Source organism: Typopeltis vanoorti, chromosome 24 (genome assembly GCF_054136105.1).
Source record: "Typopeltis vanoorti isolate ZY-2024b chromosome 24, IOZ_Tvanoo_1.0, whole genome shotgun sequence".
NCBI classification, from domain to species: domain Eukaryota; kingdom Metazoa; phylum Arthropoda; class Arachnida; order Uropygi; family Thelyphonidae; genus Typopeltis; species Typopeltis vanoorti.
In genome coordinates, this window is record NC_143572.1 from 51,640,437 (window position 1) to 51,656,457 (window position 16,021).

General features: G+C 35.6%; 1 protein-coding gene across 6 annotated transcripts in view; it reads right to left on the reverse strand.

The window, feature by feature from the left end:
- Positions 1–16,021, reverse strand: part of LOC150093191 (U2 snRNP-associated SURP motif-containing protein) — a 467,947-nt gene that overhangs the window by 367,789 nt on the left and 84,137 nt on the right. For all 6 annotated transcript variants that reach the window (XM_090413350.1, XM_090413354.1, XM_090413351.1 and 3 more), the window contains one exon: positions 14,534–14,598. In XM_090413350.1, coding sequence (XP_090269476.1) covers positions 14,534–14,598 — 65 coding nt within the window. The remainder of the gene's footprint in view (positions 1–14,533; positions 14,599–16,021) is intronic.

Genomic DNA, 16,021 nt, shown 5'->3' on the forward strand with positions numbered 1-16,021 from the left:
ATGCTCAAATCAAATAGCCAATTGTCTCACACAAAAGGGCTCTTTCCTCAGGCAGCTCATTTTTCTCTTCTAGAAAATTATGAACAGCATTTTTGAGTTTCCAAAATCTACTCAGAACCTGTCCTCTAGAAAGCTAGTGCTCCTCACAATGAAGAACAAGATTGCCATATTCCAAATCTAACATTTCACAATATTCTCTGAATTCTCTTCTGTTTGATCCTCATTCTAATTTTATTCACGCATTTCATAAACAGTAACATAACATGCTGCAAATTTAGCATTTTTCCACACAGTGACTCTTGGTATATTAATGTAGTGATATTTTAGTCAAGGATGACAGAAAATGTTTTCAAACAAAGTTGTAGTCCCAGCAGCTTTACCTATCATTGACGGCACTCCATCAGTACAAACTCTGATGAGTTTACTAGAATCTACTTGTAGATTTTCTAGGCATGATTTTACTTTCTCAAATATGTGTGATCCTCTTGTTTTCCCATGAAGTGATTCAAGACCGATAAGTTCTTCAAAAACATTAAAATTATGATCAATTCTTCTTATAAAAATGCTTAACTGGGCTACATCACATATGCAAAGCCTCAAATTTGGGAAGCACTCATCCTCAGATCTTGAGCCCAACAGCCAAGGCTATCCAATTTAGCCTACTGGGGGAATGCCATTTAGGACTCTAGGCCCAACTCTGGTTGCCTTTCTTCAGCCTCATTTGCTCAGTATTAGTGCCTGCATGCACGTAGCACCCGCCCACAGAAGCAAGACCCCTTGACACTTCTGCACATGGCAGAAGAAGGCGAAACCATTCTGATAATAGGGCAATCAATGTGTTTCGTGGGATGGATGTTTATTATTACACGTTGGAAAATTAGCTTTTCTTTTATGAAAATTCTAGTTTTTAAAGTGATAACTATTTGGTTTTTGTATAACAGTTGGAAAATTTTACATATAAAGCATGTAATTTCTTGTGTTGGTGATGAATTCGTACATCACCTTTTTTCTTTCATCCCTTCAACATTAATCAACTCTTCTTGGCACTGTGCCAGCTAGGGTTCTTGCAACTGTGGGCAGATTATCATTGTTTTGTGATCCTCAATGATAGCAATGTAATGTTGCAGAAATACAGGAAAGCATTAATTAAAATTCTAATTAATATTTGGTATATGTTATTTCCTGAAAAATAATAGTTATTTACTACCAGAAGTAAGCCTTCATATGCTGCCCCTAAAAGCAAAATTGTGTTTAGTTGTCATAATATACATAACCTTAATATATTTCAGTAGAAAGTTGCATTTTCTCGGTGCATTTCTCGGCATACTGTGGTAACACACAGTGGCTGATTTTATGTATACCACTATACAATTGTGTGATGAGATATACAACATGTGGGAAAATATTATGCATATTATTACATTGAAATCAAACTAATTATGTAAAAGAACTTCATCTGAAAATTTACAAACTAAGATAAAAAAATAATATTTATTTACAAATAAAATTCTATAGTGGCCCGCTAGGAAGTCCACTAGTTGGCTGACCAGTCTGCATAACATAACATACAGTTTGTTATGCATACCACACTTTGAGAAACACTGATACAGCTTATAATAAAAATTCTATTTTTTAAATTCAAATATCTAAGCATCAATTTATTTTATTCAGCATATAATGTTACAGAATAGCTAGGTAAAGAAAGAAACACAATATGACTGCACAAAATATGGATGAAAGTGAGTACTAATATATATCACAAAAACAGTAGTAAATAAATAAAGATACAATAAAAATAAAGAAATAAAACAAGTAATCTGTTCACAATAACAGTTATGTTATATTATAATCAGACTATTGATATATAATGCAAAGACATTAAAAATGAATCCAATCTATTTGCAAGAGAGCTGTAAAGGTATAATAATGACAATTCTTCACAATTTTTTGAAGATACAGGAAAGCATTAATTAAAATTAATTAATGCTTTCCTGTATTTATTTATTAATTAATTTGTATAGTGTACTATACAAATATACAGTGAAAAATAATGTTAGAATGCAAAAATTAATAAAAATAAAAATCATGAATGAAATGCTCACAATATATTTAACTTTTTTTTAAGCCAAATTACAACATCAGGTGTTAAATTATGCAAGCCTTATATTCAGTCACAATCTGGAGCTGTTAGTTCATCTCTACTTGTATAGGAGATGACCAGATGTACTCTCCCTATTCAGGACCCTGTTAGATTTGATGAATTTCTGGTTCAAGGGTAAATTGTACTAGTTCTAAGTCCAGGCATCTGATGAATAAAACTGTTTTCCATAAGAATGGCTGTAGATTTCCTGCAGATTGTCTAGATTGAAGCCTTGGGGATTAGATAAACTGAATAATTCTTTGCATATCTGGTGCTTTGAGTTATACATAGTTGTCCTTCACTGTTATTTATCATATAGCAACCTCTTGGACATCTTTCATTTAGCAGTTTATTCATCTCTGCAAGTGATTCTTGTAGTTTGTAGGGTTTTTTTTCCCCTTCATTTTTTGTTATGGATGCCATGTTATCTGCAAAATTTATTGTACTATAAAGCCTACCATTAATTTTTATTCCACCACTGAATTTTTCTTCAAATTCCTTCATAGCCTCCTTAATGTAAATATTAAAAGGTAGCGATGAGTCTACATCATTGTCTAATACCCTTTCTTATTTTAGCTTCTTTTCCTTATTTTTTATGACTGGTTTGATTTTCATATAGTAAATGAGTCTTCTCTCTCACTGTAATTGATCTTCAGATTTTTGAGAACTTCGAACATGATATTCCAGTCAATGTTGTCAAAAGCTTATCAAAATTAAAACGCTGTCAAAAGAATATCAATGAATACTATGAATATGAAAGGTTTATTCTAAGTGGTTTTTCTATGATCAGTCAAAGAGTTGGTATAGCTTCTCCTGTTCATCTATTTCTTCTGAAGCCATTCGATTCTATTAACATCATCAGCCTCCAAAAGTATCTCCACTGCTCATCTACAATGTGGTGTGGCAGAGTCATCTATAAAAATGAATTCTTTGCCTACAGCACCACAGAACGATTGAACATGACATTAAAGAACTTTGTTGCAATACCATTTACCAGTCATAGTCCCTTTTACCAGCACTTGTAGATCGGTGCATCCATTAAACATAATGTTCCCCTACATCATGACCCCAGCACCGCAGTATCTATCCCTATCAAGAATATTCTCACAATGGCAAGCAATACCACTTTCACACCAGATCAAATGTCATGCAGAATCAGAGGAAAGACTAAAATGACTCTCATCTGTAAAGAGTACATCATTTCCCATCATCGTATTGGGGTCTTGTCCAATTTTCATGGATACAACACCACTGAAAACATGCTCTATGATAGGGGTGGGGAACGTCAGGCCCTGCCAAGGCAACAGCAGGCAGGACTCGAAATTCAATAAATCTAGGAGCTTTTTTTTCATAGCAACATAAATTTATATTAAGTGAATCATAATAATGAAGTAAATTTTGAGGGACAAGCAAGGAACGTCCATTATGGGATAGATGTCATTATGGGACAGGACACATATGAGTACATGATGACAGAAACATATGCTTCTCATAGGCTGCCGTGGCAGCCTATGAGAAGCATACATGGTAAGCATTCAACGAACATTGGATATGTTTGTTGTATGGTACGAACATTGGATATGTTCTAAATCCAAGATGCAGGATTAGAACAGTGATCAAAGCAAAATAATCGCATCGCTGGCAACACACACTGGATAGTTATTAAAACTTAAGTGGTATGACATCCTACAAATGGCAACTACAAAGAAAAGTTGATGCAGAGTGTCGATCTTTCCAAGAGAAATGGACAAATGATTATTTTTTTGTTGAAGTCAAAGGCAAACCTGTGTGCCTAGTTTGTGGCGATGTATTAGCAATAATGAAAAAAACCAATCTCGAGCGTCATTACAGCTCAAAACATGCTAAACTCAATGAGTTGGGATGCCAAATGCATCTGGATAAAATTAATGCTCTTTAGCAGAGTTTGGCATTACAACAAGCTGCTTTCACTAGGCCTCTTTGTGACAGAGACAGCATTATTCAGACGAATTATGTAGTGAGCGAGCTAATTGCAAAGAAGCTGGTCTCACGTAGAGGGAGAGTTTGTGAAAGAGTGCATGGTGGCGGCTGCAGAGTTGTTAGCACCACACAAAGTAAAATTGTTTCAGTGTTAGTTTTTCTCGGAAAACCATCTCAGATCAGATTACTGACTTAGCACAAGAGATTGAAAAAACATTGAAGGATTCTGCAGGAGAGTTCCAATTTTTCTCCCTGGCTTGTGATGAGACAACAGACATAACAAATACTGCTCAACTGGCCATTTTTGTTTGTGGGATAGCTGCAGAGTTTGACATGTGAGAGGAACTACTGTCACTGGAAGCCATGCATGGCACCACAAGAGGTGAGGACTTGTTTTATCAATGAAAAAACTTGAGTTAACATTTGAAAAGTTAAGTGGCCTTACTACAGATGGAGCTCCAGCCATGGTTGGCTCGCGCATTTGTCAAGAAAGAACTGAATCGTCTCAGTCTTGATCCAAATGATTTAATTATATGCCACTGCATCATACACTAAGAAAGTCTCTGTGCACATTCGTTGTGGCTCAACAATGTGATGTCAATAGTAGTGTCATGCATAAATTTTGTCAAAAGCAGAGTTTTCACAGTAGCCAGTTTAAGGAGTTACTGAATGATCTTGAGTCTGAATACGGTGATCTTGTTTATCCCTGTGAAGTGCGGTGGCTGAGTTGCAGGAACATGCTCATGAGATTTTACGAACTGTGGGATGAAGTCAAGCAGTTCATGGAGATGAAGGGAAAACCTATCAGGGAACTCAATGATATCAAGTGGCTGTGTGATCTAACGCTCATGGTGGACATTACCAAGTACCTCTCAAAGCTGAATGTCAAGCTGCAGGGCCCCAACCAGCTTTTCAGCTCCCTGCTTTCAAACGTGAAATCATCTGAAGCTAAATTAAGGCTGTGGAAAGTGCAACTCGAAAGGAATAACATGGTGCATTTCCTTACTTTGTAAGGACAAAAGCCTTGTACGACACTTGAATATGCTGGCGAATGTGCAAAACTAATTGAGACATTTAATGAAAGGTTCAAGGATGTGAAAAGTAAACAAATGAAACTGAACATCTTTGCTACACCGTTCAACGTGGAACCAACCAACTGATGTGCCCAATAACCTACAACACGAAATCATTCAGCTGCAAAGCGATGATGAGCTGAAAGCTAGGTACAACAACCTCCCACTACTTGAGTTCTATAAACATTACATAAGCAATGATGAATTTCTCACTTTGAGGAGACATCACTGAAATGTGCATCTGTGTTCGGAACAACTTACTGCTATGAGCAGTTATTTTTCATCACGAAGAGTCGAATGCACTCCAGACTGACTGAAGCAAACATGAAAAAGCAGTTGCGAGTAGCAACATCATCAATACCAGCTAACATCACACGCCTCACCACAGAGAAGCAGTTCCAGCCACACATTAGAGGTGAGTTAATTAAATGTTTAACCAAATATAGCATGCTAATTTTTAAGTTCATAATTCTGTATGGTCCACGAATGATGTTATAAATATCCAAATGGCCCTTGGCAGAAAAAAGGTTCCCCACCCCCTGCTCTGAGCTGTGGATAAAAGGACGCAGAACACAGGCCTTCGGGCATACAGGTCTACTTGTAGCAGACGTCTTGCCACAGTTTGTCAAGATATCCACGTATCTGCGTTTGAATGGAATCGACTTGCAAGTGGTCCTGCCATGGTGCATCGATTATTTTTTGCTGTTATTAAAAAAAAAAAAAAAAAAAAAAAAAAATCGGTCTTCATTCTACATGGTAGAGTGATGGCAACCTCTTACAGGGGCAAATGTCTGAAACGTTGCCCAGAGCCTGGATACAATGCTATGTGAGATCTAAACTCTCTGGCAATATCAGAAATTCTATACCTTCCCTCACACTTTCTAATAATAATTTGCACACGAAATCATCCAAATGATGTCTCTGAGACATTACAAGACATCCAAATTTTGGAAAATTTAAACGAGTACCCACTTTCTACTTAAAATCATCAGTTGTACAAATTGCCACAAGCTAATTTATCTGAATTTGGTTGCAATCTTCAGAAATAGCATTCGTCCTTAGATTTTGGACACTTGTGTACAGGTGTATAAACTTACTTTTCTTAAGTTTGCAGACAAACCCAGAATTGGATATTTCTATGATTTCTACAATCAGCCTAAAGGATAATTCTCACACCATTTCCCAAAGGCAAAAGTGGTAACAAGCAAACTTATCTTCAGGACAGTTTAAGCTCTTGCGCTCTCCCTCCTTAAAAAAACATTTCCCCATCTTTGACTTTAATGTCTGCTTACGTATTCAAACAAATGAGACTATCTTTTGCACTCCAGACAATTATTTACTTTGTATAATTAAATTCCCTTCCCTACAAAATTCTTTCCCAATACTTTTGAGCACTGTCTTTGAAACTTCTTAGAAATCATTTTTGTGTTTCAGAAGATAACAGTTTGATTACTTTAAGTCGTGCTTAGCTTCTAGTTTTTATGTAAATGCCGTCCACAAAATGTTGTAAACCAATGGTACTTTGGATGGTCTAAGAATTAGACAATTCAGAAGCCATTCTCTAAAAATCAAACATAGATAGCAGCAACTGAATGATGAAGTTCATCTACCACTGAAGACATTCAAAATTATTTATGCCCATAATGGAATTCACTATGAGCATAAAAAAAATTACGAAGCCAAAGTTTCCTCTTAAGATGCTTCTAATAGCTATCAATTTAAATATAATATTTTATATATATATATCTAAAAATAAATTTAACTGACTAGAACCCGAGAAAGTATAACAAAAACTGGTCACTTTAAATCATGCAAGTCTGCATGATTTAAAGTGACCAGTGCTGTAACCCAGGGATCACTCCATGGTCCACTGTTATTTAACCTTTACAGTAATGCAATGAGGAGAAATTGACTGGAGACATAGCACTACTTACTGATCATGCAAAAATAAGCAGAGTAATCTAATCCAAAATGCAACAGAGATGCAGTACTTGTAGAATAATCTGAAATTGATAAGCATGCGAAAATAACTGTTATCAGTTCAATGTTAGTAAAAATGTAAAGTTATGCACTTTGGTGTAATGGGATATCCCATGGTGTATTATACTGTGTGTCTAGCTTATGCTCAAATAAACTGATCAGGCTAGGGATCTTAGAGTTTTAGTAGATAGGAAGTTGAAGTTCAGGGGACATATAGCAAAGATTGTAAATACGACTCGGAAGATAACTGCAATGCTGAAACAAACATTGACATTCGAGTATAAGAAAGTCATTTTCGTTTTTACAAGGCCTAGATATGACGTCACCTGGACTATTGTGAGCAAATAAGGTCTCTTGTTTTTGAGATGATTTAGTGGAGAGGGTGCAAAGCAGAGTGTTAAAAATGATATAAAAAAAGGAAATTAATGTGTAAATTATGAGAACCTATTGAGAATTTGTGGAATGTGAACATTAGTAAATGGGAGAAAAGGAGTGCTACAACACAGACCTAAAAACTTAAAGGGCCACATAAGATACCAGTAGATGGAATTTTTCATTTTATGGAGGGTGAGAAGAAGACAAGAGGGCATCCACAGAAGCTACGACTGAGCAGTCAAAGAGGTTAGAGCTAAATCTTTCTCTCTGAGCAGTGTGCATGATTGGAATGACTAGAGTTGGTAAGTGTAGATGGTGTGAATGAGCTCATGAAAAGGTATGACAGCTGGTGTGATGTGTAGCCTTACTCCTGGAAATTCTCTGGTAATAATAATTCTATATCTTTCTTTCCATTCAAAAGCAAGCACAAGCAATCATCATCTATACAGTCCAACTCTTCTTCCTTTTCATCCACCCATTCTATTCTTTGGAATAGCTGTCAATATTTCTGTAAATATTTTAATACATAGATTTTCAAAATTTACTTTTAACAGATTCTTTCTTCTTTCCTTCCTATTAACTTGTTTACTGATTAGAATATGGTAAAACCTATTCAGGTTCTACCATATCTTGCAGTGGGATTACTATAAAAAATTATTACGATACAACATTAAATATTAGATGAAACATAGCTAGTAATAGCAAAAAAGGGAAATTAATTTAACTACATACTTACAATTTGGCTGTATTCTGACAACCATTATCAAAGATTCATCTGACTGTTTTTCTCCAATCTGTATATGGCTATATTTGCCAAAGACATTTGCTGGTAGTCAATGATATTGTTTACAATAATGTAATAATTATTATTACTATAAAAAGCAGTAAGTTAATAGCTAAATCTAATACTAATGGCTAAAATCACTATTCATTAAACAGTTTATTCCTGAGCACATATGTAAGTAGCAAACAGATGTTATATTTGAGTAACAGATCTGTAGAAGAGTAGACAGTAACAACAAGTTACCATGCATAATAGGAAGTGGCTACATAACTTGAAAAAAAAACAGAGCTTGTGTGAGTGGATTATAAAAATCAAATCCACATCTTATGACCTCAGCATTAAGGCTTCAGTGCTACAATACCTCATTAAATATACCTCAGTGCTGATTTATATTCATGGCAATTGCACACTTTCAGCTGCACTAAAATATCTTCGAAATAAATTTTTATAATTTTGTGAACTAGATATCAAAGGTGTCTAACACTGAAAATTTAAAATTGTTTTATATATTTCAGTAATATTCAAATGCCATCAAAAGCTGTCTACTTAGACAGAGCATTACTCTCTCTCTCTCTCTCTCTCTCACACACACACACACACACACACACACACACACACACACACACACACACACACACACACACACACACACACACACACACAAAGAGAGAAAGATAAAGCAACCATTATAATATGGCTCAGATTGAAAACAAATCTGTTTTCAGATATATTTTGTGATTTTTCGAAAACAATGTGAGAAGTACAGAGGAATTTCCCTACTGAGTATACTTGAGAGCAAGTTTTGAAAATTGTGGAAGAGAAACCGCAGGAAGAACAAACTAGGTTCAAGTCATATGATTGTAAGGATCAGTTTATATTTATTATTTTTACTTTTAAGAAAAACAACAGAAATCATAGAAATATGTGATCAATGACTATGATAGGGGGTGCTTAAGGGTCAAAGCTGTATAACTGAGAGGAGACCTCCACATAGCCTTTCAAGGAATGCGGAGAACCGACCAGGGCTTCTGACCTAATGTCCAATCCTCACCTTCTCGTGGTGCACCCTGTTGGGTATCTACTTTGATACTGAACGAACGAGGATGGGCTGGCAATTTGGGATTTAGCCGACCAAATTGTATTCTTATTGGTTAAACCAAAATAAAAAATGATGGTACAACATGACAAAATTTCATGACGGCTGGGGCGTTGCCCGGTTAAACAAGGCCCCCGTTGTTTTCGCCAGGGAACCAGGGTGAACAGCGAAAAGTCAGCTATTGGAACAAATCTGAAAACAAACCCCAACTCAACATCACCAGAGTTAAAGATCAGTACTATCAAAGTAAGAAGCCTGAATGACAAAGAAATGGAGCTAGCTGAGGAATTAGATAAGTACCAGATCGACATAATAGGGGTGACTGAAACAAAAAAGACAAAAACTGGTGAGATCTTTCTGAGCAATAAATACAAAATGTTATATTCAGGCAATGACAATCAAGGAAAAGAAGGAGTAGCCATAGTATTCAACACAAAATATGAGTCTAATCTTCTTGAATGGCAGTCAGTCTCAAGTAGAGTAATGTGGGCAAATATGAGAATGGGGAACTGGACAATGAGACTTATTTGTGCCTATGGTCCCACAGAAGGTTCTACTAAGGTAGAAGTGGAGGAATTTTTTGACGCTTTAGAAAAAGCAACTGACACAATGAAAAAGGAAATGTTGGTCCTTGTTGGGGATCTAAATAGCAGAGTAGGAAATGATAGTGAGACATACAAAAATATTTTGCGAAAATTTGGAGAAAAGAGCAAAGCTAATAATAATGGCAAATATCCGTTGGATTTCTGCTCAGGACATGGACTGGTTATTACTAACACCATGTTCCAACATAAAACTGTGCACAAATTCACATGGAGAGAAAAGGCAAGGGATAGGAAAGCCTCATTGACTATGTTATTGTTGATAGTGATGTTTTCTCCCTGGTGCAGGACACCAGAGTGTACAGAGGATTTGAAATTGGAAGTGATCACTATTTAGTCTTGAGCAGGATAAAATTGAATTTCATATTGAAAAGAACATCATGTAAGAAAGTTTTAAAGCAAATAAAAGTTGAGCAGCTCTCAGATGTGAACTGTAGACTAAAATACAGAAAGATTATCGAAAAAAAAATGAAAGAGTGTGAGAACAGGAATCAAACCTTGGAGATTCAGTGGCAAACTCTGAAGAAAACATTGATTGATTCTGCCAGAGAGGCATGTGCTGAGGTTGTGAGCAAGGATAAAAAAAATCAGAACTCCCTGGTGGACACAGGAAGTTAAAGAAGCAGTGAAGGAAAAGAAGAAAGCATATCAAAAGTTCTTGGCAAATAAGTCAGCTTTTACTCTTACAGAATACAGAGACAAACGTAAGAAAGCTAAACAGTGTGTAAAACTACCTAAACAAAAGTCATGGGAGGACTTTGGCAAGAATATAGAAAATAAATATCAAGAAGGTGGCAAAATATTCTGGAGGTTATTGAAGCAGCTTAGAAATGGAGGAAAGAGTGCTGTAAAAGGAGTTAGAGATGATAAAGGTGACATGAAAATGGTAGAAAAAGATATCCTTGAAGTATGGAGTAATTACTTTGAAAAACTGCTAAATAAAACAAGCAGTGATGACAGCACAGTGATAAAAAAACACTGACCAGGCATGCAGTCAGGAAGTAGAAAAAGCCATCAAAGGCTTGAAATGTGGAAAGGCAGCAGGAGTATATGATATTCGACCAGAAATGCTGAAGTATGGTGGTATAAAAGTCTTACAGTGGCTGCACTGCATAGTTCAGAAAGCCTGGACAGAGGGATGAATTCCTGATGATTGGAGTAGAGCTCTCATAGTACCCATATATAAAAAGGGAAATAAAACTGAATGTGAGAATTACAGAGGTATTTCCCTACTGAGTGTTCCTGGTAAGATATATGCAAGTATACTTGAGAAACGGTTGAGAAGAATTGTGGAAGAAAAGCTTGGTGAAGAACAAGCTGGATTCAGGCCAAATAGAGGCTGTCAGGATCAGCCTCTATTTGGCGAAATTGCGTTAAGCAAATGCAATAAAAAATAGGAATACTATTAATTCATCCATCAGTTAGCATAAATTTAAAAAAAAAAAAAAAAAAAAAAAATACAGTATAAGCTATATTAGAGGATAAAATCATCAAAGTTAATAAAAATCAATTGCTTATATTTTTATTTAATATCTAAGCATCTGATTGAGCTACTTTTTTACAAAAAAATTAAGTACAGATGTTTCGTGCTCGACTTTTTCATCTTGTCGTACAATTTGCGATGGCTGGCAAATGCATTATCAAGATTTCAGTGGACTTCGATGCTTCGTTCCATACCAGCATCAAACAAAATTTCCTTAGTATGCTCAATGTGATTGAAAACTAGTTCAAGTTCTTTTGTAGTTAGCTTCTTAGTCGTAACATTCTTTTCTTGTTTGCACACCTTATTCTCTTCTTCATATGGACGCTGTTCTTCTAGTTGAAGGAGATCAAGCTTGCTTAACAGTTCTGAATGGGAATCGAGCAAGTTTATCTTTATTATCCAGTTCATTAAATCCAAGTTTATATAAATTCATTAAATCCAATTGTGATGATTTCTTAAAAATATTAGATCTTGGATTTTGTGCATTATAAACTAACATAGGTTTGATTTTAAAGTCACCTTCTGAATTGCCTCCTAATAAGAGCATAAGATGATCTTTAGATACTTTGTATCCTGGTTGAGATGCTTCAGTTTTAGCTAGGAAAGTTTTTGTTGGTATACACTTCCAAAAGAGACCAATTTCATCGATGTTGATTATTTGCTAATCGTCATAATCACCATCCTGAATTATCCTTTGCAATTCTTCACGAAACGCTAATTTCATTTCTCTTAATGACTTCCAATTCTCGTAGACAGGCTTATACGTTGGTTATGCATTTCTAAATCACTTAGGGAATTGAAGCAACGTAGATCCAAATATAAATTAAATTATACTTTAATAAATATTTCCGATATTTCGGCAATGTCACATTGCCATTTTCAAAAGGAACTTACAAAAAGGCAGTTGCACACAGGCACTAACAATACAGTAACTGAGACTGAAGATATGAAGCTATCGTTCTCCTAGAAGTCCTGATGGTGCCCTCTGGCAGGCTAAGTAGGCGTTCTTGGCCGTTGGGCTGAAGGTCGGCTGATGTATGCCTCCCAAATTTGGGGCAGTCGCATACAACCAAATTTGTTGAGGTTCGGAGAGTTTCTTAGGCCAGAGGCTGATTCCATAAATAATCTTTCGAATTTATATTTGCTCCGGTGTATTACTGTAGCTTTCTTCCACCGTATTCTGTGGCGAGTATCCAGAGCATGGTCTGCAAGACCAGAATGGCTATACTTGTAAAACCGGATGTAGTCCTTGTGTTCAGAAATTCTGATATTCGCTGTCCTGCCTGTTTGGCCAAAGTATGACAGTTTACAACTGCAAGGGACCTGGTATACACCACATAGGTCTAGGGGAAGTGGTTGGTCTTTGGTAGAGCGGATAAGGGATGCCAATTTTCTGTAAGGCCTGTAACAGGAGGTGAGGTCATGTTTTTTTAGAATTTCGGTAATTTTTTTCTGAGGTGCCTCGGATGTAGGGAATGGTGATGGATTTAGAGTAATCTTTTTTGTGGAGGGGGGCTGTGGTTTGTAGGTTTTAATATTTTTTGGATTTTTTTTGGGGGGGTAGCCATTGGCTGAGAAAGTGTTGAGGATGTGATTTAGTTCAGTGTTAAGGGCTATTCGTTAGAACAGATTAGTTTAGCCCTGTTGTATAGTGTTTTTACCACTCCATATTGTTGTGGGGGGGGGGGGGGGAATTGTTGGTGGATGTATCTGCCTGTATGGGTGGGTTTTCTGTAAACTGAGAAAACCAAAGTTCCATCAGGCTGGTGGGTGACTAGTGTGTCTAGGAAAGGCAGTTGTTTTCCTCTTTCTCCAGGGTGAACTTGATTCTGGCGTGTTGGTTGTTTAAGTGTGTAAGGAAGGAGAGGAGTGTTGCAGAGCCATGTGGCCAAATAGCGAACACATCATCAACGTAGCGAAGCCATATGGTTGGTTTTTGTGGGGCAGAGGCTAAGGCTTTTTCCTCAAAGGTCTCCACAAAGAAATTGGCCAAGGGTGGGGAGAGTGGTGAGCCCATGGCTCTGAATTTGTGGCTGCTTTTAAAAATCTGCCTAATTTGAATAAATATGGTTGCATAAAATTGGGAAACTAATAGTTCGAGATCCCAGTTTACGATCTAAGCCACTAACAGGTGCCCACAGAGGGTGTCCCACCTAGTTAGGACTCTAGTCTTTTGTTCACGTGTTTCACCTTAGTTTGATGTTGCATTTATATGTGCGTGTGTGTTACAGGGTTCATATTGCACTCCCTGATGTGACAGACAAATTATTAGAATAATTTGATATTATTTTTAATCCTTTCTCAATGCTGTTTCACTACATAAGTCACTAACATGAGAACCATGAGCATAATTAAGTGCTCATATTCTAAACTAGTATTAATCATTAACCTACTAGTCAATTCTCACTACAATAATAACTGCAATAGTGAACTAGTTCACTATAACAAACTAGAAGGCCCAGCAAAAGCTCCATTGCATCAATGTTTTATGCAAAATGAAATTCACCATAACAAACTATCACCTATGACATACTATTCCTCCTGTCCCTAGGAGTATACTACAGCAAGAGTCAACTGCAACTATACGAATGAATAAAACGAAAGAAGATACTTTGTCTAATAACATTAACTATAAAACAATATAAATGTTTATATTTTTATATAAAACTGTTTAAAATTTATATAATATACATATATTGTTTTATATGTATTCTATAGATTTATTTTTTCACGCTTTATCTCATGAAAGAATAAGATATTGCACACTTGAAAAAATGTACTCACTCAATTTCTATGTGAGGAGTGCTAAAATTCTGATGCAAATAATCAAATAAAAGCTCTTCTCCATCAATTACTTCTGCATTTGAATGTATAAACTAATTTTGGAGAATATTTATAAACAAAAAAAATCAATTTAACTGTTTACTTCTCTTTCTAATTGTCCATGTACATACCATAATACTGCTGACTAAAGTAAATGATATAAGAAATAAAGTTACAACTTGCAATTTATTTATATTTTCAGTTTACACTTCACTCACATTTTTAGTTCTTCCTTAAAAAGTTCCAAATTACTCTTTTTTTTCTCCTTTTCTTTCTTCTTATTCTATTTTAAAAAAAAAAGAATATCAGAAAATTCTTCTCAAAACAAAATATCTTTTTTATATCATTCCATCCAATACATTTTACAGGTTAAAAGATGGACATTTAAATTATCATGTATATATCTGAAATATTAAGATGCATTAAGAGTGGGAGGAGTCTTTTCCTAAATTGATGTTATCTATCAGCTGATAAGAAAAATGCACTATAGTGCTTGCTGCAATTCACCAAAATGATAGTGATAAATTTATTTTAGTGCACTGGTCTTTTGGTGTGTGTGTGTGTGTGTGTGTGTGTGTGTGTGTGTGTGTGTGTGTGTGTGTGTGTGTGTGTGTGTGTGTGTACACACACACACACACACACCAAAAGGCCAGTGCATATATACATGAAATATATATATTTCCCCTTGCCAACAATTTGAGAAAAATTATCTTGAGTTTCCCATAATTGAACTAGGCCCAACCGGCCCATTAGCAGCTCTTCCCAAATTTAATTTTTATCAGGATCTGAGAAGAGGATCACAGACTGCTATATTAGTTTATCTTATTAACCCAAGAAAGACTCAAATTAACGAATCTTTCTATTTTTTATGATAAACTTAATAATAATGCTCCTTGCATCATATATATACGGGATTTAAACTGAGATCACTCTAGCCAAAGGAAATAGGTTCTTCTTCAGAATGCACTAATTTGCAAATTTACAACTAAAATATGATCTAAAGCAATTAAAGGCAAGAAGTCTTAAGTAAATAAATAACAATTAACTAGATTTATTATTTATGCAAGACTTTATTTAACAAAGAGTTTTCTCCCTAGTGTCAGGGACATCATCAGTGTGATAACTTTCAAATTAAACAAATAGAAGAGAAAACTGGATAACTCGACAATGAAAATGTACAAGCTACACACACGTGATTAGAGTGGCAAGATAATAATAATTATCTTGCCACTTGTTAATAATAATTAACAACACAATTGATGCACAATGCTTTATTTTTAGTATACAACTCCAATGCCTGTACCAGATATTCTGACCGAATGACATTACCAAATATTCATGAATAGTTTCCACTCAACAACTTTCTTTTCAATTTGCATTACATGTCTATTCATCGCTGAATCACCTCTTAGATTTCAATCTTTTAAGAACCTACTCACAGCCATGAAATCAAAATATATTTGGTCTTACTGTGTCTTTTTTCTCTATTTTTGCTTGGAACACCTGTTATGTTAATTTCCATATCCGTTTCAGTCTAAGTGATGGCCATACTATCTTGAATACTAATAATATCACATCCCCCCCCCCCATAACATCCAAGATTCTAAAGTCTTTAATCAACAATTTTATTTGATACACAGTCTGTCAGATCCACACAGCTAGCTAGTTTGGTCATTTGGGTGAGTTATCTTTTGTTCCATATACAT